The 23,513-nt window shown below is 42.7% G+C and overlaps 1 protein-coding gene across 1 annotated transcript in view; it reads left to right on the top strand.

Annotated features, from left to right (window-relative positions):
* The first annotated feature begins 8,655 nt into the window (after positions 1-8,655).
* LOC126418722 (L-dopachrome tautomerase yellow-f2-like) overlaps positions 8,656-23,513 on the top strand; it is a 99,130-nt gene continuing 84,272 nt past the window's right edge. Inside the window, exon 1 of the mRNA XM_050085626.1 lies at positions 8,656-8,723. Within this exon, the coding sequence (XP_049941583.1) occupies positions 8,676-8,723 (48 nt within the window). The 5' untranslated portion in view covers positions 8,656-8,675. The remainder of the gene's footprint in view (positions 8,724-23,513) is intronic.

Here is a 23,513-nt window from a genome sequence, read left to right as displayed (position 1 = left end):
GCCAAATGTCGAATTTTTTCCTTCGAAAGGGCACGGCCGCTTTCCTTCTCCATCCTTCCCCAATCCGAGCTTGTGCTCCGTCTCTAATGACCTCGTCGTCGATGGAACTTTGAACACCGATCTCCTCCTCCGCATGATGTGGCATTTTTTCACGCATCTACTTGTTTATGACGTCATACCTCCCGAACTATGATAGGCAGGTGGTTCTTACACCCTCAGCGATTGTTGCCGGATAGTAAGTGATACGTACACCAAGTTTGGTTGAAATTGGTCCATTGGTTTAGGAGGAGATGTGGAACATACACACACACACACACACACACACACACACACACACACACACATGCGCGCGCACGCAAATAACACACTCACATGCATACATACATACATTTTTTAATCTTTTTCTCGCTTACTGCCCCACAAAGCAGTAAAAGGAAAACAGTTAATCGCTTTGTAAATGTTCGTTGCTCATGCGGCTACACTTCAGCCCGAGCGGTTCTAGACGCTACAGTCTGGAACCGCGGGGCCGCTACGGTCGCAGGTTCGAATCCTGCCTCGGGCATGGATGTGTGTGATGTCGTTAGGTTAGTTAGGTTAGGTTTAAGTAGTTCTTAGTTCTAGGGGACTGATGACCTCAGAAGTTAAGTCCCATAGTGCTCAGAGCCATTTTTTTTTTTTTTTTTTTTTTTTTTTTACACTTCAGCACCTACTCATTCGTAATCAGATGTTTGAAGCTGTTGCATACATGGGAGTCCCATTCTTTAAAGAATGAGGGATCGGGGGCAGGTTATTGATAAAGTACTCCTTCATCCTTTTCTTCGCCTTGCTCCCTCGCCGTTAAATTGTTGGACTTGACAGTATTAGTGGTAGAGAGTGTCCGGCCACCCTGTTTGTCGCCATCCCTTTCCCCCCCTCACCCGCGACGGACTTCGTGTGCCCCAGCTGTGTGCGTCTAGCGTTACACCATGTGCAAACATTTTCTAAATGTACTGAGAATGTCGTAACTGAGTTGGGACGTGGGAGTGAGCCCGATATTCACCTAGTTGGGTGTGGGAAATCGCCTAAAAACCACATGAAGCCTGACCGACAGAACGGCTCCCCATAATTCATCCGCTGGGCGCATCTTCCAGAAATCCCGAAGCGACTTGTTTTTACTTTTTATTGTTGTAAAAGCAAATTTCAAATGAAAAATTGATGCAGACACATACTGTAGTGTTCAACTTAAATGTCCTCATAAGCAACTATGAGAAAAATTTTCTGCCACAAACAAGTTTCATCGTTGTTGTTACTAAGCAGTTGATGAATTATTGTACATGAAATAGGTTCTCTTCCTTCCTTATTTGTTTGTCAAATTCTTAACGAAACATCAGTTCAATTCTTAAGCTTAAAATCCATATCCAGACGCATTATGAAAATGGAAGTACGTATATACACTGCTGGACATTAAAATTGCTACACCAAGGAGAAATGCAGATGATAAACGGGTATTCATTGGACAAATATATTATACTGGAACTGACACGTTATTACATTTTCACGCAATTTGGGTGCATAGATCCTGAGAAATCAGTACACAGAACAACCACCTCTGGCCGCAATAACGGCCTTGATGCACCTGGGCACTGAGTCAGAGCTTGGATGGAGTGTACAGGTCCAGCTGCCCATGCAGCTTCAACACGATACCACAGTTCATCACAGTTGCTCGGCCTCCATCGACCAGACGTTTTCAGTTGGTGATAGATCTGGAGAATGTGCTGGCCAGGGCAGCAGTCGAAGGTTTTCTGTATCCAGAAAGGCCCGTACAGGACCTGCAACATGCGGACGTGCATTATCCTGCTGAAATGTAGGGTTTCGCAGGGATCGAATGAAGGGTAGAGCCACGGGTCGTAACACATCTGAAATGTAACGTCCACTGTTCAAAGTGCCGTCAATGCGAACAAGAGGTGACCGAGACGTGTAACCAATGGCACACCATACCATCACGCCGGGTGAAACGCCAGTATGGCGATGACGAATACACTCCTCCAATGTGCGTTCACTGCGATGTTGCCAAACACGGATGTGACCATCTTGATGCTGTAAACAGAACCTGGATTCATCCGAAAAAATGGCGTTTTGCCATTCGTGCACCCAGGTTCGTCGTTGAGTACACCATCGCAGGCACTCCTGTCTGAGATGCAGCGTCAAGGGTAACCGCAGCAATGGTCTCCGAGCTGATGGTCCATGCTGCTGCAAACGTCGTCGTACTGTTCGTGCAGATGGTTGTTGTCTTGCAAACGACCCCATGTGTTGACAGGGATTGAGTCGTGGCTGCACGGTCCGTTATAGCCATGCGGATAAGATGCTTCTCATCTCGACTGCTAGTGATGCGAGGCCGTTGGGATCCAGCACGGCTTTCCGTATTACCCTCCTGAACCCACCGATTCCATATTCTGCTAACAGTCATTGGATCTCGACCAACGCGAGCATCAATGTTGCGATACGATAAACCGCAATCGCAATAGGATACAATCCGACCTTTATCAAAGTCGGAAACGTGATGGTACGCATTTCTCCTCCTTACACGATGCATCACAACAACGTTTCACCAGGCAACGCTGGTCAACCGCTGTTTGTGTATGAGAAACCGGTTGGTAACATTCCTCGTGTCAGCACGTTGTAGGTGTCGCCACGGGCCCCCACCTTGTGTGAATACTCTGAAAAGCTAACCATTTGCTTATCACAGCATCTTCTTCCTGTCGATTAAATTTCGCGTCTGTAGCACATCTTCGTGGTGTAGCAATTTTAATGGCCAGCAGCGTATGTATGTGTGCGTGATCCACATCTCCTCCTGAACCAGACGGTACACTTATGAGTTACTGTCTGGAAAGAATGACTGTGATTGAAGAACCACCCATCTACCAAAGGGGTGGGAGTGAAAAAAAAGTGCAGTCCACGACGCGCAAATACCCTCATTTTGTCGTCAAGTATTTGCTAATAAGAGCGCTTAGATACTTGCAACAAATTTTAAGCAGTATTCCAAAACTTAACGAAATTTCTTCTCGCTGACAAATTCGACAAAGTGATGAAAAGAGCCGTCCTCTGTGGCCGATCGGTTCTAGGTTCTTCAGTCCGGAACCGCGCTGCTGCTACGGTTGCAGGTTCGAATCCGGCCTCGGGCATGAATGTGTGTGATGTCCTTAAGTTAGTTAGGTTTAGTCTACGGGACTGATGACCTCAGATGTTAAGTCCCATAGTGCTTAGAGCTTAGAGCCATTTTGATGAAAAGATAAAAGCTTATTGTTTACAGTTTAGCTGTTCATGCAGTGAAACTGCAGCTTGAAGCATGACGTTTTCATTTCTCGTTTATTGTTCATATTTTCGCTGGTCATGCAGTAAAACTGCTCCATGAAACACCAAGTTTTTTTTTTCTTAGTTCTTTACTACTAACTATATTCGCGCCACATTTTGCAGATTGTATTCATACATACCACTGAATGTGCCAGCAAAATTGTATCATTGTGCGCCACACAGTTCAAGGAGATACGACATCACAGGCACTGAGATGCGTAAAAAATTTCCGCATCGTGCATGACGCTTAAATTATTACGTCTTTGCTGACAGCTCTATTCGCAACACATTTCACAGACTGCATTCACATATGTCCCTGAACGTACCTACAAAAATACAGTATGTCATTGTATGACGCATAGTTCGGGAATATGACGCCAAATACTAAGATGCGTGAAAATTAGATTAGATTAGATTTACTTTCATTCCAATTGATCCGTAGTGAGGAGGTACTCGAGGATGTAGAACATGTCATAAAAACAACAATACATGGCAAATATTTACAACTCAAACAAATAAGCTAATGTACCATTCCACAGGTCCCAAGTGGAATGATCGTCATTTTTTAATGAACACTGTATGAAAGGATCATTTTACAAATACTAATGCACTGAATTTAAAAAAAAAGTTTTTTTATTTATTTATAAGGTAATAAACGTGTAGTACAACTACTATAATACTTATTTACAATGAAGATATTACTGCACTGAAATGGTGCAGAAGTTAGATTGTACTTACACACACAAACACACACACTTATTTACAATGAACACATTACTGAACTGAAATTGTGCAGAAGATATATATATATATATATATATATATATATATATATATATCAGTTGGTTCTACTGAGAAATTCATCTATAGAGTAAAAGGAGTTGGCCACCAATAAATCCTTTAGGCTTCTCTTAAACTGAATTCCATTGGTTGTTAAGCTTTTTGCCGCTGCTGGCAAGTTATTGAAAATGTGTGTTCCTGAATAATGCACACCTTTTTGTACAAGACTAAGTGACTTTAAATCCTTGTGAAGATTATTCTAATTTCTAGTATTGATTCCCTGAATCGAGCTGTTGGTTTGAAAAAGTGATATATTTTTAATGACAAATTTCATTAAAGAATGAATGTATTGGGATGCAGTATTTAGTGTCCCTAGTTCCCTAAACAGGCTTCTGCAGGATGTTCTTGAGTTCACACCTCATATAACTCTTACTGCATGTTTTTGTGCATCATGTGGCATCATGTACGACGTTTTAGTATATTACTTTTTACTCCTAACTCTATTCGCAGCACATTTTGCTGTGGTATTCGCATGCTGTTGAATGTAGCTAGGTAAGTATATCATTTTAAAATATATAGTTCAAGCGATATGACGTCGTTAACACTGAGATGTGTGAAAAACTGTTGCATCATGCATGACGTTTTAATTTTACTACTAACACTACTAACACTATTAACAAAAAATTTCGCCGATAGTACCCACATATACCACAGGATGTACCTACAAAATTATACCAAGTACAACACACATTTCAGAAGATATGACGTCACAAACACTGAGATGCGCGAAAGTGAAGCTGCAGGGCGAAATTCGCTAGATATAGGGGAAATGGAAGTATGTGTACAGATACGAGTGAAATGTTTTAAACACATCTGAAACATATTTGATATGTTTAAAGCCACGGGTAAAGAGCCCATCCTAAAACCCTGGAACGACTTCAAACAAATTTGGTACACATAAAAGTTACGGTCCGGAAATAAACACTGTGAGGGTAAGAACCACTAGCTTCCTATTGATATGGTGATAACGTGGAGAGAGAAGGGAGGAGGAGAAGATGGACGGAGAGAGAGGACGGAGAAGGAGATGAGCACAGATAAGAGGAGCAGGAGATGGACAGAGAAAGGAAAGAAGAAGAGATGGACAGAGACAGGGGGAGAAAGAGGCAGGAAGAGGGGAAGGAAGAGATGAACAGAGAGAGGAGAAATGAGAGATAGGCAGAAAGAGGAGGAGGAAGAGATGAACAAGAGAAAGGAGAGGAAGGAAAGAGATGGACAGAGAGGGCGGATGATGAAATGGACAGAGAGAGGGAGGAGAGAGTGGCCGGTGTTGGATGAAGATGGGGGTGAAAGAGGAGATGGACAGGGAGAGGAGAAGGAGGAGATGGACTAATACAAACATCAAAAAAAAGTTTTTCATCACCTCGGTTCCGAGAGTTCCGGAACCTGTACAGAAAATTGGAGATCAATATAAACATCATTTCCGTCCTTTTTATTACTCATTAAAACCATACACTGCATGTTTTACCACCATGCAGCGAGACCTTCAGAGGTGGTGGTCCAGATTGCTGTACACACCGGTCCCTCTAATACCCAGAAGCACGTCCTCTTACACTGATGCATGCCTGTATTCGTTGTGGCATACTATCCACAAGTTCATCAAGGCACTGTTGGTCCAGATTGTCCCACTCCTAAACAGCGATTCGGCGTAGATCCCTGAGACTGGTTGGAGGGTCACGTCGTCCATAAATAGCCCTTTTCAATCTATCCCAGGCATGTTCGATAGTGTTCATGTCTGGAGAACATGCCGGCCACTCTAGTCGAGCGATGTCGTTATCCTGAAGGAAGTCATAAACAAAATGTGCATTATGGGGGCGCGAATTGTCGTCCACGAAGACGAATGCCTCGCCAATATGCTGCCGATATGATTGCACTATCGGTCGGAGGACGGCATTCACCTATCGTACAGCCGTTACGGCGCTTTCCATGACCACCAGCGCCGTACGTAGGACCCATATAATGCCACCCCAAAACAGCAGGGTACATTCACCTTGCTGCACTCGCTGGACAGTGTGTCTAAGGCGTTCAGCCTGACCGGGTTGCCTCTAAACACGTCTCCGACGATTGTCTGGTTGAAGGCGAATGCAACACGTGATGCCAGGCCTGAGTGGTCCATTCGGCATGTTGTTTGTCCTATCTGTACCGCGCTCATGCTGACGTGGTTGCAAAGATTGACCTGGCCATGGACGTTCGGAGTGAAGTTGCGCATCATGCAGCCTATTGCTCACAGTTTGACTCGTAACACGACGTCCTTGGCTGCACGACAAGCATTATTCGACATGGTGGCGTTGCTGTCAGGGTTCCTCCGAGCCATAATCCGTAGGTAGCGGTCATCCATTGTAGTAGTAGCCCTGGGCCGGCCTGAGCGAGTCATGTCATCGACAGTTCCTGTCAGTCTGTACCTCCTGCATGTACGAACAACGTCGCTTTGGTTCACTCCGAGATGCCTCGACACTTCCCTTCTTGAGAGCCCTTCCTGGCACCAAAGTAACAATGCGGACACGATCGAACCGCGATATTGATCGTCAAGGCATGGTTGAACTACTGACAAGACGAGCTGTGTACCTCCTGCCTGGTGAAATGACTGGAACTCATCGGCTGTCGGACCTCCTCCGTCAAATAGACGCTGCTCATGCATGGTTAGTACATCTTTGGGCGGGTTTAGTGACATGTCTGAACAGTCAAAGGGACTGTGTCTGTTGTATAATATCCACAGTCAATGTCTACGTTCAGGAGTTCTGGGAACTGGGGTGATGAAAAACGTTTTTTGATGTATGAAGTCTTCGCGGGTTGTCAGCCGAGTAGCATCGTCGTTTCATAGCAACGTTTCGATGGAATGCGTCTCCATCATCTTCAGGCGAAGGCGATGAGTGTAGGAGATTGGAATAAATAGACAGCAGGGCAACGCCGGAAGCTCAGCTAGTTTGGAAATAAACGAAGGTGCGTAAGACAAAACCACACAGTAAGAAAGATAGGGCAAAAAATGATCAATTATCGATTGAGCTGAATTTTTCTATTGTCATTAAATAATTACAGTATAATTAAAACACTATGTTCCGCGATTCAGTTAATTATGACTAGGGAAATATATCTCTCTTGAATTAAAATTTGAATAAAAGTTTTTTGCGTTTTGTCTCAGTGTTACAGTATGCTTGTATATAAATGTATTCTCACTGTTTCCTTGTGGCTTATTGTTACAAAAAAAATAGTTCAAATGTGTGTGATTTGTTAAGGGTCCAAACTGCTGAGGTCATCGGTCCTTAGGGCTAGCCGGCCAGGGTGGCCGAGCGGTTCTAGGTGCTACAGTCTGGAACCGCTCGACCGCTATGCTCGGAGGTTCCAATCCTGCCTCGGGCATGGATGTGTGTGCTGTCCTTAGGTTAGTTAGGTTTAAGTAGTTCTAAGTTCTAAGGGACTGATGACCTTAGAAGTTAAGTCCCATAGTGCTCAGAGCCTTTTGAACCAATCCTTAAGCCTACACACTACTTAACCTAACTTAAAGTTACGTTAAGGACGACACACACACCCATGCCCAAGGGAGGACTCGAAGCTCCGACGGGGGCAGCCGCCAGGACCGTAGCAAGACGCCTAAGACCACGCGGCTACCCCGCGCAACCTGAATGTTACAGTTCCTAAACATATCGAGATAACACGGAAACGAACTTTTGCAATACTAAGTATAACTATGCCTTACCTCTGCAACGATCCTATGTCTGAAATCCGTTCTGGTTTGTCCACACTCATTACATAGTGGGCAAATTGACCAGTTAACCAGATAATCGTACTGTGTGTTTGGATCGGAAATCGCTTTACATCTGGCTGTGGCATCCGTTCCATAAGATGGGGGTTGGGTTGGGTTGTTTGGGGAAGGAGACCAGACAGCGAGGTCAGCGGTCTCATCGGATTAGGGAAGGAAGTCGCCTGTGCCCTTTCAAAGGAACCATCCCAGCATTTGCCTGAAGCGCTTTAGGGAAATTACGGAAAACCTAAATCAAGGGCGTCGGACGCGGGATTGAACCGTCGACCTCCCGAATGCGAGTCCAGTGTGCTAGCCACTGCGCCACCTCGCTCTGTGTTCCATAAGAAACAGGTTGTTCTACCCAAACAGGGTTACAGGTAAAGTAGTGATGTGAGTAAAAGTATCAATTGAAAAGTATCGAAATAAACGGTCTGAGTATCAACTTGAAAGTTCTCGATACCAACTAGTATGGATACGGTTTGTGTGTCCCTGCTGATACGTCTTCTCTTTCAGTGGTAACTTCAGAGGTTTTGGGAGCCACTGCTCTGTATCGTGTTGCAGTGCGCTGCTCGCGCTTGCGTCGCGCTTTGAGTGAAAGGTGTGGCAGGGTGGGCGAGGGGAGCGGCGCAGGTCCGCGTCGCGACACCGCGGGACGCCGGGAGCCCCGGAGCCGGCCAATCAGGAGCGGCGTCGCCGCGGTCCAGCCTCGCCGCGCTCTTGGCAGCCGGCACCAGTGCGGGCAGCGCCACACAGCCGCACAGCCGCCGGCATGTCGCCCGTGCACGACTGGACTCGCTCCGACCTCTCCGCCAAGACGGTGAGTCCGCCTCCGCTGGGCCAGCCGCCAGATTTCGTCCCCTCGCTCGTCAGCGCAGCCAGTACTTAGCGGGGGAAACACATGCACCGATTCTGTTCGCCTTTAGCATGACTGTGGTACATATACGTCTACATTCATACTCTGCAAACCATTGTGAAGTGCTTGGCGGAGGGTACTTCCCACTGAACAGATATTAGAGCTTCTTCCCCTCTCACGTACGTATGGAACACCGGAAGATTCACTGTATAATTGCCTCTAATTTATCCTCGCAGTTCCTAAGGGAACTATACGTAAGGCATAAGCTCATCCATTACGGATGTTTAAAGGGGGTAGACGTCAAACGGGACGACTTGGAGCTGGACAGACACCACAGGAATTTTTATTTTCCACTGTCTATACTTTTAAAAATAAATTCATAAAACTTTGTCAGAATGACCAGAAAGGATTCAGTATTTACACTTATAGTGGTGGAAGTTCAAAAATATAAGAAAATAATTTTTTTTTTTACTTTTGTATTTCCCTTTTTTTCACTTACCATTGGCTGCATTTGTTGCTATAGGTACACTTTTCTTCATAAGTAAGAGAGATTATTCGATGAATTTCGCACAGCATACAAACCATACGTACAGGTGTATGAAACTCTAGAATTTTCCAAATCTATTAAAAACTGTGGTAAAAATTGAGATAATTAACTATAAAATTTGAGTTTTTTCTAAAGATGAAGTTTAAAATGTAACAGCACATTCATTTTTTCATAAATTAAATAATTTCTAGAGTTTTATAAACCTGTAAGTATGGATTGTATGCTGTACAAAATTCATCGAAGAATCTCTCTTACTTATGAAGAAACATGTACCTATAGCAACAAACGCATCCAATAGAACTGAAAAAATGATGAACTTTCACATGTAAAAAAACATTATTTTGTTATTTTTTCGAACTTTCGCTGCTATGATTGTGAATCCTTAATCCTTCCTGGTCATGCTGACAAAGTTTTATGAATTTATTCGTAAAAGTATAGACAGTGGAAATTAAATTGTCCTGTTGTGTCTCTCCTGCTCCAAGACGGCCCGTTTGACGTCCTGCCCCCCTTAAGAACCAGTGACTGCAACAAGGCACTTTTTTGTGTACAGGTTACACCATTTGAAAATGAGCCTTAAAAGATTCGAAAACCGGTTCTTGGCATAAATAACTATTTCAAGAAAGTGACTTGCAGTTTTCTGTATTTACATTATATACGTAAGAAATTGTATAGCCCTATAGTCAATAAATAAAGCCAGTTATTAAAATCGTGTGAGTAAAGTTCCTCGGGATAATTTACGGCTATCTTCGGCTGCATACCAGTTCCTTTTTTCTTGCATCTCTGATACACTCTAGCACGAGTTAAACAAACCTGTAGCCATTCGTGCAGCCCTTCGTCTGTATACGTTCAGTATCCCCTGTTGAGGCGAGATCGGACTCCCCGTGTCCATTACGTGGCGCAGTGATACCCCTCTCACTGAGATGGCAATCACTGGACTAACGGCTAAAATCCTGTTATCCGTTTGTTCCTGAACTAATGTTTCCCTAATGTCTTCCTGGCCTATGTAACGTACTTTGCAACTTTCCATCATCGGGTGTGGACTAAAACCGACAGGTAGTTGGTGATGTCACAGTGACGACTTCCACGTTCCACTACAGCGGAATGCGTGAAAGGAAGAACCTGCTGTGTCAGATTTTTGCCTCGTGGACAGCAACGTGACCAATAAGACGCAGCATCGGTTTTACGTCAGAAACACTACTTAGGAGACATATTGTGTTAAGTTAGAAGGAGCTGAACACCATTGTTTTGTGATACTGTAGCGTACAAAGTATCAATGAAAGCTGTTTCAAAACACCAGCACATTGAGATTGTCTCGAAAACGCTTCGTTTTGGATAAAACTAGTACTTGTTAGATCACAGTCTAACATATACAGTCGGGGGACTCACTGCTGTGAAAGTTGTTAGCGTTTGACAGTTGGAACGAGACTAGCGCTCACAGCGGCGAGAAAGTCAGATATAAGGTGAATGTTTGCTCTCATTTTTCAACTTAATTAATGAAATAGTTACTGTACCCGTATTTTTGCATTCCAGCCATTAGTAAATTATCGGGAGATGTGAACGACTGTGAAATAAATGTAAAATCAGCCGAATCTCACTGATGCAACGACATAAGCTACAAATTACTGATGAAGAAATTCTTTCGAATTGCTGCTTACTCCGATGGAAGCAAAAGAATATAGACATATATTTCTGTTGTTGCCTGTTCTTATTATGGTAGGTACAGTCCTTGTACGTAACAATTTTATATCTAGCCTAATGATTCGCACCTCCTACGATTCCCTCGACTTTCTAGTACACGAGTACTTTTGTAAATGTAATTACTTCTCCTTCGAAAGCGAATGTTTTGGAGATTCTTGCCATTTGTGGCTCAGATGTAGCAATAATTGTGGAATTGCTTTCTTTTGCGTTGGGAAACAGTTTTGTTGCTTTTGACGTTTTATTGCCCCCTTCAGCTAAATAACTGGGGTGGGTTGATTTGGTACGTTAAATAACAAGTTTCCTACATTTCACATTCATTGATTTGACTAGAAGTGTAGGGAAGGAAACGTCACATTGGTGAGTAAATAGAAGAAGTCTTTCTACGAAAGGTTAGGTGTTCTGCTGTTTACTAGCCGTTTATTGGTTCTTAAAAGAAAACGACTTCTTCAGCAAATACCTGTAAGTTACAAGAGAATCGTACTTAAACTGTCCTGTGACGGTGACGTACCTCCAGAGATCATTAGCAAACTAAGGAAAAACAGATGCTGTGAAATTTTTTAGTTATTACCGATTTTATGGTACTACATACGCTTCCCATTGTGAAAACTGTGCTACAGATCAATATAAACGATACTATTCGCACTCATCCGATATCGTATTCAGGAGTGTAGCTTCCTGTCCGCTTGGAACGCTGCTGTCGTAGTGTACAACACAAATGAGCAGGAGTGTCGTGACCGTAAGTGCTAGACAGTGTTTAAATGTCAGATAAAGACATATGTGGCTACATACTTAAGACATTTGTAAAAACTGTATACCATGTAACTTAGACGCTGCAGTCGTGTTCAAGCTCTAGCCTGGTAGACAGTGTTGTAAACTGTCAAGCAAAAGGTTTGGGGATTCCCGTCGGTCTATCAGCAATTTTTTTTCTTGTAATGTTTTCTAAATGATTCTGTGACTTTACCAATTTTACAGAAGTATGCTCAACAATATTCGATATTATTTATTATACAGAATGTATACGCTGCAATTCTTCTAGGAGAGGCTAACGATTGAAATGTTCCCCCAATGGCCGGAATTCATACAGTAACGGCCAGTCTGTGTCAGAAAGTAAACGCAAGTTACACACTAGTTTTTGCTATTGTGAAACTTTCAGTGAAAGATATATGCCTTATGGACTGTCTCATCTTTGTGTCTTGTCGGTAAATATCTTTTTCAATGCCGGTGAGTAGCTTCGAAAAAGTCTCCCATGCAAATGTCGATCTTGAAACCTATGTGATGTAGAACATTACTTCAGAGTGATAATAGTCAAATCGTCAATGTGGATTACTATGCATGTGCAAACCGACGTTAGACACTGTACTTTAATTGTACTCAATTGAAAACCGAAAATGTAATGCATCTTCAGTTGAGTTAATGTTGTGTACACGGTTCCGCGTAGTCAGCGCGTACACAACTTTCCCACTAGAGCGCGCCCCGAAAAGCACAACAGCTCGTCCGTCTCCGCACTACGAGATGGCGCTGTCATAGAGACGGACCAAATTCTCCTTCCGCCGATCCGCGTATTAATATGTAATGCAGCCAATGAGATTGCTGCTAACGTAGAACGTTTTCTCCTCGCGGATCACACTCGCGCAGTGATACCTGAACGCGCGAGGTATTATAACGAGTGTACAGACCTCCGATTTGTCAGTCTGCATTAGTCTGCATTTGTCTGTAATCAAGTTTCAGTCTGCCTGCGCCTAATAAGATTATCCTATTCCTGTACATAGCCATGAAGATAAATGTATAGACACTTTGTCAAGTATCAGAGATATGTGAGAATAAGATTAACGCACCAAGACCAAAGGAACTTCAGAGTGTCAATTGTAAAAAGCATCCAGAACCAAGTTAAGTAATTTTATGCTTGTTATTATTTTAATAAATGTGTGTGAAAATTAATCAAGTTCTGTTTAAAGTTGGTCACCGTCAATCTGCTACTCTAAGCGTGCAAGTAGCATTTCTATCGTCTGACCTAACGGCAGAAGATAAACACGCCAGACATATTGCTGACACTCGCCTACTTCGTTAGAGCGACAAGTCAAATAATCTGATGGTGTGTGTACCGAAGGTCTTACAGAACGCACACCACAGTTAATGAATAACTTCTATCAGTATGTACCCCAGATCGTTCTGCAGCAATTCGCTGTTCAAGCTATCGACGAATCTAGAAACATCTTCGTGATTTTCTCCGTCCTTCTTCGCGGATCGCGAAGATAGTCAACACATCTGTTTTATGCGCGTCCGTTCGTGTAAACAAACTTTGTGATTCGTGCAGCAGATGCAGCAACCGCCGCAGGACAGCGCTGCGAACGAGGAGCGTGTTCCGTGTGATGTGTCACGTGGTTTCGGAGCGTACAGTAAGCACGACGGACACTACGTCTGGTGTGCTTCGCGATGAGAAACATTACCAATGGGTCCCACACACTCGAGCAGTATTCTGGGATGGGTCGCACGAGTGATTTACAAGCAATCTGCTTTGGAGACTGACGGTATTCCCCTAGTCTTTTACCAATGAACTGTTGTATGCCACCTGATTTACTAACGCCTGACTATGTGATCGTTCCCTTTCATATTCTGGCTGGTGGCTGTGGCCCCTTTCATATCCCTACGAAGTTTCACAGTACAATATTTGTTACGAGTTGATCGATTGCAACTGTGATTCGTTGATACTGCAGTCAAAGCGTTCTATACTTTTCGGTTTCGCGAAGTGCACAATTTTACATTTCTCAAAATTTAAAGCAGTCTTTACATGACCTTTGCATGTTATCGGTATCTGACTGAATATTTATGCAGACAGTAATCCATTACAGATAACTGCATTATCTGCGAAACATTTGAGGCTACTTTTACTATTATCTGCAAAGTTGTTAGTATACAACAAGAACAACAATGGTTCCAAAACACTTGCTCAAGTTACTTCTACGTCAGTCGATGATCCTCCATCCACGAAAGAATGCTGCCATCTCCCTACGAAAAAATCCTTAAGACTGCACAAAATCCTCTTGATACCCCACACTACAGTAAGCGGTGATGTGGTACCGAGTCAAATACTTTTCGGAAATCGAGAAATATTGCTTCTGACTGCCTTGATCCACGGCTTCAGGATGTCATGTGAGAACTGCACGAATTGGCTTTCCCATAGTAGTGTACAACACAAATGAGCAGGAGTGTCGTGACCGCAAGTGCTAGCACAACAGCGCTAGCCGGTTGCATAGAAGGGGTAATTCTGTTCGAGATAGATTACATTTGTGAAGTAAGATTCTACAGCAAATGGATGATAAATATATTGGACAGTAGTTTTGTGGATCACTTCGTCTATCCTTCTTGTAGACGGTTGTGATGTGTGCTTTCTTCCAGCTACATGACACAATTTCTTTTCCCAATTATCTATTGTAGTTTATAGTTGAAAGAGGTACTAAATCAGCCTTAAACTCGGTTGCTCACGTGAAAAGGGTTTTGGCTTTGACATTCTTTAACTGATTAGAAAGGAAGTCAACTCAGAGAAACCGCACATAAACAACACAACAGTTACGTTAGTGATGGTTTCTGTCGTGGGCAGAGCGATATGACACAGTGAGTGACAATGAGTCATATGGCGAGCACGTAAATAACATTCCAACAGTAGCTTCATCTACAGTATATATATAAAAGTTCGTGTAGCCACCGTGGTGGCCTGTTGTAATCTGTTCAGGCTGCTGGAAACCATGGTACTGCGTGTCACGTCTTAACTGTGTGTAGTGAGCCTTTACTTCCCTTTATGCTTGAAAATGGGAGAATGTAGAAATTACAATTGCAAGTAGACTGAATATATTAAAAAATAACATAATGGCTATGGATCCAGTCTCATCAAAATTTTGAAGAATCGTAGGTTAAATCACCCTATTTGTTCCAGAAGTCTGGAAATAATTCTGGGCCTCTTGAGCACCCAATGTGCCAGACGGCTCGACCACTACTCAAGACTGTTTTCGGGCATATAGTACTACGCAATAGGCTTTAATTGATGAAGGAAACAATGCAATTTTAACTTTGATTGCCCCTACAAAAACTTGTACCAACCGTCTGCCTACTTACCGTTCATCGTTGTTGCTGTCTGTCCTGCCACATTTCGTGACTGTCGACAGTCGGACTGTAAGCCGCTGATCTGTATACGGGTAGTTGTTCATTGATACTACTGGAAATGGGAAGAACACAATGGAAATCTTGGACACACGTGAAATAACACCAACGCGCATCATATTATCATTTACAATTTGATATGAACTAGCTCCCCACGACTCTTCGGGGAACATGCGCTTAACCAGATAACCTAGAAATGACTCTCACTGTCGACTCCCGCATATCAGATTTGTACTGTATCAGCATTTGATGCCGAATAATATCTGGTGTACTTGCGGTTGAGTCTAACGGACAGCTATCACACTGCTGTCTTCCTTGCGTATATCTGAGGCTTAATTTTACTTCAGTAACTGTTGGCATAAGACTGTACTTGATCTTCAGTAAGCTTACCAACCACTAGCTATTCAAATGGCATATTGATTAAACAAAGAACACGCGTTTCGTCTGAAGCAGTGTTGTTTATGTCACATTTGTCGGCCCCCTATGTTAAATTCTGTGGACAATACACATGTCTAAACCCAGGCTCAGGATACACCCCACAAACAGATATATTTCACCTGAGCTGCAAAGCGAAAAACTGTTACTGCTTGAAAGAATCCTAGGTATTATTAAATTCCGCAGCGGAAGGTCATAACGATTAATCATAATATCATATGCATACGGAACCAGTTTGTCCTCGTGCTGACATTGAAGTGCGACCTTAAAATGCTCCAGACATTCCGGGCGACACGTACTTAACTGTAACAAACACTACGACGTAATTTCCATTCACACTTAGAGCGAGCGATTTCCAGTTCCGGAACCAGTTTACATAACCCTGTCCGGTGTCCGCAATCTCAGGGATTTACGCTGGCTGTCCCTGGTTGAAGCCAACGAACGTCCTCCTCAATTGGCGTCAGATTACAGCGCCTACATCTACATCTACATTTGCACTTCACTAGCCATCTTACGATGTTTGGCGGAGGGTACTTCAATCTTTTTCCCCGTACCCTGTCCCATTCACGAATCATCCACGGGAAGGACAACAATCGCTAAGCCTCCATTATGAACTGTAGTTTCTGTCGTTATATCTTAGTGGTCACTACGCGAGACGTATGTGGCTGAAGGTAACACATTGCTCGACTCTTAGAACATCAACTCTCCACTTCAAGGAGATTACGATGTATTTATTTCATTTACTGATATTTCGAAGAAGGGGGTAATGACGAGCTCGATTAAGAACATCGGTTTTTAGCAGATTACTGAAAGCCTTACTTATCTAATACACTTTCGAATACACTCAGTTTAGCAATACATTAATACCCCGGACTAGGTAGGCCGAACGATACCGCAATAAGGCAAATTCGCGTAAGTCGGGGTCCAATTTTGCGTATAAATAGGCCTACATACAAATTATGTTCAACTGGGACCAGAGACTAAAGAAAACGATGTAATTGCGAGAAAAACGTTTATTAAAATGTTCAACAGTAAAACAAATCATATTACAGTACAGTATTATTCACTGTAACAATATAAACCGAAGTTATTGTGACGTAGACGGCTTTCTAAAATTTAACAATGTAGTTTGACGAGTCATTCTTAATTCTCACACAAAATATCCTCTTAGCGCATTAATAAAATTGTTATGTCCCGTTTTATGGTGGAAGTAAGTATCTTGTTGAATCCTACTTTTTCTAAAATTTGTAAATCTTTTTTAACTAAACTGAGGCCTTCTGTCAAGTCTGTAACCTTTATGTGATCTTCTGACTGAACTTGGTCTAAAGAATCAGTTTGTTCAATGTTTTGTTCTTGTTTACGCATTTCTACACTCATGCTGATACATGGTGAAACAATGCTCTGGTGAGCGGTTTGCTGGTTTAAATCACCTCGGGGTATGACCATGCGGTGCATTTGACCTGCGGTCGTCTCACGGTGGCACTGGCAGTAGTCCACATAAGCAGAGGTGTGTTGGTGCATGTCAGAGTACGGTGCAGCGAGTAAGTGTGCAGACGTTTTCACACGTGCTAATGGTGACTTTGTGTTGAAAATACCTCAAAGAACACATATTGATGACGTTATGAAGGGTAGAATACCAGTGTGACTGGAGGCTGGTCACACACAGCAGGGCCGGCCGAAGTGGCCGTGCGGTTAAAGGCGCTGCACTCTGGAACCGCAAGACCGCTACGGTCGCAGGTTCGAATCCTGCCTCGGGCATGGATGTTTGTGATGTCCTTAGGTTAGTTAGGTTTAACTAGTTCTAGGTTCTAGGGGACTAATGACCTCAGCAGTTGAGTCCCATAGTGCTCAGAGCCATTTGAACCATTTTGAACACACAGTAGGTCGTAGCATGGGCACTCCGTGTGCCACAAAGTGTGATCTCAAAATTATGGCAACGATTCTAGCAGACAGGAAACGTGTCTAGGCGCTACAGTACGGGACGTCCACAGTGTTCAACACCAGAAGAAGACGGCCACAGGGTACTGCAGGTAGCCTTGCTCTGGGCTTTACCGCAGCCACTGGAACAATTGTCTCCAGACACACAGTCTACATACGACTGAACAGACATGGTTTATTCACCTGGAGACCTGAAAGTTGCACTACACTGACCCCTGGTCACAGGAGAGCCCGTAAAGCCTGGTGTCAAGAACACAGTACATCGTCACTGGAACAGTGGTCCCAGGCTATGTTCACGGACGAGTCCAGGTATAGTCTGAACAGTGATTCTCACCGGGTTTTCATCTGGCATGAAGCAGGAACCAGATACCAACCCCTTAATGTCCTTGAAAGGGACCCGTATGGAGGTCGTGGTTTGATCGAGTGGGGTGGGATTATGATTGGTGCACGTACACCCCTACTTGTCTTTGACAGAGGAACTGTAACAGGTCAGGTGTATCGGAACGTAATTTTGCACCAGTATGTCAGCCTTTTCAGGGGTGCAGTGGGTCCCACCTTCCTCCTGATGGATGATAACGCACGGCCCCACAGAGCTGCCATCGTGGAGCAGTACCTTTAAACAGAAGATATCAGGAGAATGGATTGGTCTGCCTGTTCTCTAGACATAAACCCCATCGAGCATGTCTGGGATGCTCTCGGTCAACGTATCGCTGCACATCTTCAAACCCCTACGACACTTTAGGACTTCCAACAGGCACTGGTGCAAGAATGAGAGGCTATACCCCAGCAGCTACTCGACCACCAGATCCAAAGTAAGCCGGCCACTGTGGCCGAGCGGTTCTAGGCGCTTCAGTCTGGAACCGCGCGACCGCTAACAGGTTCCTCAGTTTTGCAGATGGTCGGAAAACACACTTGATGTCATATCTTTCGAGGACTCTTCCGATTCTTGACGACATGGCACCAAAGTGCGACAAGAAGGCCAAGGTGGTGGGTGTCTTCGTATCTTCATTCTGCTCCATAGACTGAACTCGTTTGGGCCTGAATGCATTACGTATCTGTCTCTCAGAATAACCGTTTTGACGGAAGACTCTTCAATTGTTGCATCTCACTCGGCAGGCTTTCAGAGTCAGATACCACACGCGCTCTATGAACTAGCGTACGTAATGCACTACCGCACTGTGCCGGATGATGGCAGCTTGTGGCCTGAAAATATAAATCTGTATGCGCTGGCTTGCGGTATACGCTGTGTCCCAAGGTTCCATTTGATTTCCTTCGTACCAAAACATCAAGAAAAGGTAAAGTGCCAACTTTTTCCACTTCCATAGTGAAGTTAATATTCGGATGGAGTGAATTTAAATGTTGAAGAAACGTAGGTAGAACATCCAGTCCGTGTGGCCACACCACAAACGTATCGTCAACATACCGCAGAAAACAAGAGGGTTTGAGAGTGGCTGACTGTAGTGCTTTGTCTTCAAAGTCCTCCATAAAATAATTGGCCACCACAGGAGAAAGAGGGCTCCCCATGGCGACACCGTCCACTTGTTCAAAATATTGGTCTTGAAATAAGAAGTATGTTGAAGTAAGCACATGTTCAAATAGTGCCACTATGTCCTCCTCAAACTTGTTACTAATGAGCTCTAAAGAGTCCTGCAAGGGGACCCTTGTAAATAAAGAGACAACATCGAAACTTACTAAGAGATCCGATGATTGCAGTCTAAGAGTTTTCAAGCGACCTATGAAATCCTCAGTGTTGCGAATATGATGGTCGCACTTGCCTACGAGAGGTCCCAATAGTGACGTCAGATATTTGGCAGGTGCTCCAGTGTTGCTCACGATGGGGCACAGAGGCACCCCATTCTTATGGATCTTGGGTAGGCCATAGAGTCCAGGAGGAACTGCAGCTTGTTGACGTAAACCATTAGCGACTTGCGCTGGGATCGAGCTCTTTCTGATGAGTTCCAAAGTCTTCCTCTGGATCCTACCCGTCGGATCACTTTTTAATTTATGCAGGATCGTCGAGCAGTTTGTGCATCTTGCTGTTATATTCTGTGCGTGAGAGGAGAACAGTAGCGTTTCCTTTGTCAGCAGGTAAGATGATGATGTCACGGAAAAAACGCTGGACGACGCTGCACTTTCGGTGCTAGAGAAAGGTCTGAATCTTGCTCCTACACCTGGGACCATTCCTATCCGAGATGTGATTAGTGGAATAGAACAGGCTGCTCTGAAACTTCCTACGGAAGCTGCCGAAGAGATTAGGCGTGATTCATGCCGTATCCTGACTCGGGCGCCACCTAAGAAGACCAGCTTTAACATTACCGCAGCTGAACGACCTGCACTATCAGATCTGAGAAGAGACCAAGACATCGTCATCTGAAATCAAGACTTCAATCAGAAGAAGATAAAATGAAGAAAAATAAAGAAGAATTAGGTGTTGCGTTCAGATCCGCATGCACAAGAAGAAAGATCAGAATAAGAAAAATGACAAATCGGTGAAATACTTTAGATATGGAGGTTCAGGTCACCATGTAATCGAGTGTTAAAAAACTGGAATCAAACACAGTGCCCTCCGCGTGGTGAATATCATCTAGGAAACTGCTGGGTAATATAGGAACTGCCTTTCTTACAAAGAGGAACTTGGGAAGATGAAGAAAGCGCCAAAGACAGTTTTTCTTTCTGATGCAAGAAAAGAATACTGATAAGACAGAGAGTGGAAGTAATGAGCACATGTGAAAGGAAAATTATGTCACGTTTGAATAGCTGCAAAAATACTAAAACTAAGCTTGCAAACGGAAATTTCATGTGTTCTTATCTTGTTTGTGAAGCTGGATCATAACAGGTGTTGTTGAAAATACGCCCAAAGTCCGTGAATTGTCAAGAAATTTATTGTCAGTAAATGTCATCTCTGAAAAGGGACGAGTGGGAACTTTTGACAAGGAAAAGGTGAAGATTGTGAAAGATGGAGATGTTATTTTGTAGGGCAACAAATCAGAAAATGGACTGTACATCACTAACGTCGGAAATTACCGTAAAAAAAGAAGTACTAATGACATAAAAGAAGAAAACAGTGGCACAAAAACTAGCACATCTAAAGAAGAAAACACCAGAACTGTGTGATGATGTGACACGCCTTATTGTGAAACATGTATGATGGCAAAGCAAGTACGAAAACCATTCAACACTGTGTCATACAGAGCAATGAGATTCCTTGAAATTGTTCTCTCTAGTGTACGTGATAAGATAATCCCCTAACTTATCTCAATGAAGAACAATTTTTAACGTGTCTTGATGACTATACACATTTCTTCAGGGTATATCTTCTGAACACAAAAGATGAAAATGAAGGCTACATCAATGAATACGCAAGTGAAAGTTAAACTCATTTCAATCTGAAGGCCGAAAAAAATAAGATATGACAAAGGAGGAGAATATAGAAGTGCTGACTTCAAGGAACGATGTAAAAAGAAAGCTACAGTGATTTACTACGCTATTAAAGAACTTCCTGGTAAGGCAGAAAGAATAAATCGTACTATCATGAACAAATTAAGGACCATGTTGTTTGGATAAAGAATTGGAAACCCAATGTGGGGCTATACTGTTCTGACTGCAGTTTATCTCATGCTACAACTATTGACGTGACTGCAGCTCAAATGTGGTATGGTACAAGACAAAATTATCAAGATTGAATTTTTTTCTGTGGTATTCACAAAATGACTTGGGTATTTAAAAAATGAGTATAAGAGATGAAAGAAGTGTTCTTGTAGGATATACAGACTGTGGCTTTGTCACATGGAATCCTAAGACTGGAAATTTTATGACGCAAGAAATAAGAACAACCTAGAAAAAGATCTATCAGAAAAAAAGACCTCAAATACATTTGCGAAAGAAAAATGATGATTATGTCATGCTCACATACAAGGAATGCATTTAGGTGAAGACAAGTTTCAAATGGTTCAAATGGCTCTGAACACTATGGGACTTAACATCTGAGATCATCAGTCCCCTAGAACTTAGAACTACTTAAACCTAACTAGCCTAAGGACATCACACATATCCATGCCCGAGGCAGGATTTGAACCTGCGACCGTAGCGGTAGCGCTGTTCCATACTGAAGCGCCTAGAATCGCTCGGCCACAGCGGCCGGCTGAAGACAAGGAAAACTGGATAAAGACTATAAATTAAGAGAAAGAATCATTGAAGAAAAATGAAACATGGACTCTGGTGAATAAAGAAATTGCTCGTGCAAAATGAGTAACCATATGAAAATGGATTTTCAAGGAAAAGGATAATGGAAAGTACAAAGTTAGGTTGGTTGCCCGAGGATATCAAAAAGATCAAGCAAATATTTTTAGTTTTGTTGTACAAACTAATTTCCTGAGATTCTTATTTGCACTTGCTGAGCAAGAAGATTTGAAAATTACAACAATTGGTGTCATAATACTTAATGGTGATCTAAAAGGAAATTTTCACAGAAATTCCAGAGGGATGCAAGACACCTGGGAAAATTTGCCTGCTCAAAAAGGCACTATATGGTTTGGAAGAAGTCAGTGGAGTCAGGAATTGAACAAGTTTCTTAAGAATGAAAACTTCATCCAACTGAAATCTGTCCATTGGTTTTACATATCAGATACTGACAAGAAAACGTATCTTGCTATAAATGTTGACAATGGGAACCCATTTGGAGAAGACATCTATCAAATGAAAAATCTCCTCCAAAAACTTAAGAAAAATATTGTTATTACAGTCTATGAAGAACCAATATTGTATTTTGGACCTTAAATCAAAAGAACGAAAGAAAATGTTTGTATTCACCAAGAAAAATATGCTAAAGAAGTTGTGAAAAGATACAGAATGGAAAAATTAACAACTCCAATTTCACCATAAGAAGAAACCGGAGAAATAAGTGCAGCAAAGTGAAACGTTCCATATCGTGGAACTACAGGCAGTTTGTTGTATTTACGCTGGACTTAGCATATGCAGTGAACTATGAAAACAGAGCATATCACTTATACGTCCAAAATCTGAAGAGAACTTTAAGATACGTGAATTCAACGACAGGGAGTGGAATATTCTACTCATCAGAAATACAAGAAAAAGAAGTAGTGGCTTACTGCGACGCAAATTTCGAAGGCGACAGGAAAGATCGATAAAATGCTACAGATTGTATACTTTTGTACAATTTGCTCAAATCACTTGGTTCTACAGGAAAGTGTGTGATGTTGAACTATCCACAGAATACATATCTGCAGCTCAGTGTTGTCAAAAGAAGACAATTTTGAAGAATTTCGTGGGAGAATTGTTGAATACAGATATAAAAATTACACTTTAAGTGGACAACCAAAGTGCAATAGCAATGACGAAATCTGGTCAAATGTCAAGAATAACTGAGCACGTTGAAGTGAAGTATCATTTCATCAGTGATGAACTAATCATGGATGGTTCAACATACAATACTACCCAAATCGAGAACACGTTGCTGACATTCTAAGTAAACCTCTCCAAAACATTGCTTTTAAAAGACTGAAAGCAATTTACATGAATATTTGTTGAGAGTTACGGGTGAAGCATTAGGCAACGATTGACTAGGACAGATGAAAGGAATACAGTAGAAGACGAATGGGTAGCTTTAAGAGATGAAATAGTGAAGCAGCAGAGGATCAAATAGGTAAAAAGACAAGGCCTAGTGGAAATCTTTGGATAACACAAGAGATGTTGAATTTAACTGATGAAGGGAGAAAATTGAAAAAGGCATCAAATGAAGCACACGAAAACGAATACAAACGTTTAAAAAATGAAACTGACGGGAAGGGCATAACTGCTACACAGACGTGGCTACAGAACAGATGTAAGGATTTGGAAGAATATTTCACGAGGGGAAAGGTACACCGCTTACAGGAAAATGAAAGAGACCTTTGGGGAAAAGGGAAGCAGCTGCAGGAAAATCAAGAGCTCAGATGGTAAACCAATCCTAGGCAAAGGAAGGA

The sequence above is a fragment of the Schistocerca serialis genome, chromosome 9 (assembly GCF_023864345.2).
Source record: "Schistocerca serialis cubense isolate TAMUIC-IGC-003099 chromosome 9, iqSchSeri2.2, whole genome shotgun sequence".
Taxonomy (NCBI): Eukaryota; Metazoa; Arthropoda; class Insecta; order Orthoptera; family Acrididae; genus Schistocerca; species Schistocerca serialis.
The sequence above is the reverse complement of the archived record's forward strand: the minus strand, read 5'-3'. Positions and strand labels throughout refer to the sequence as shown.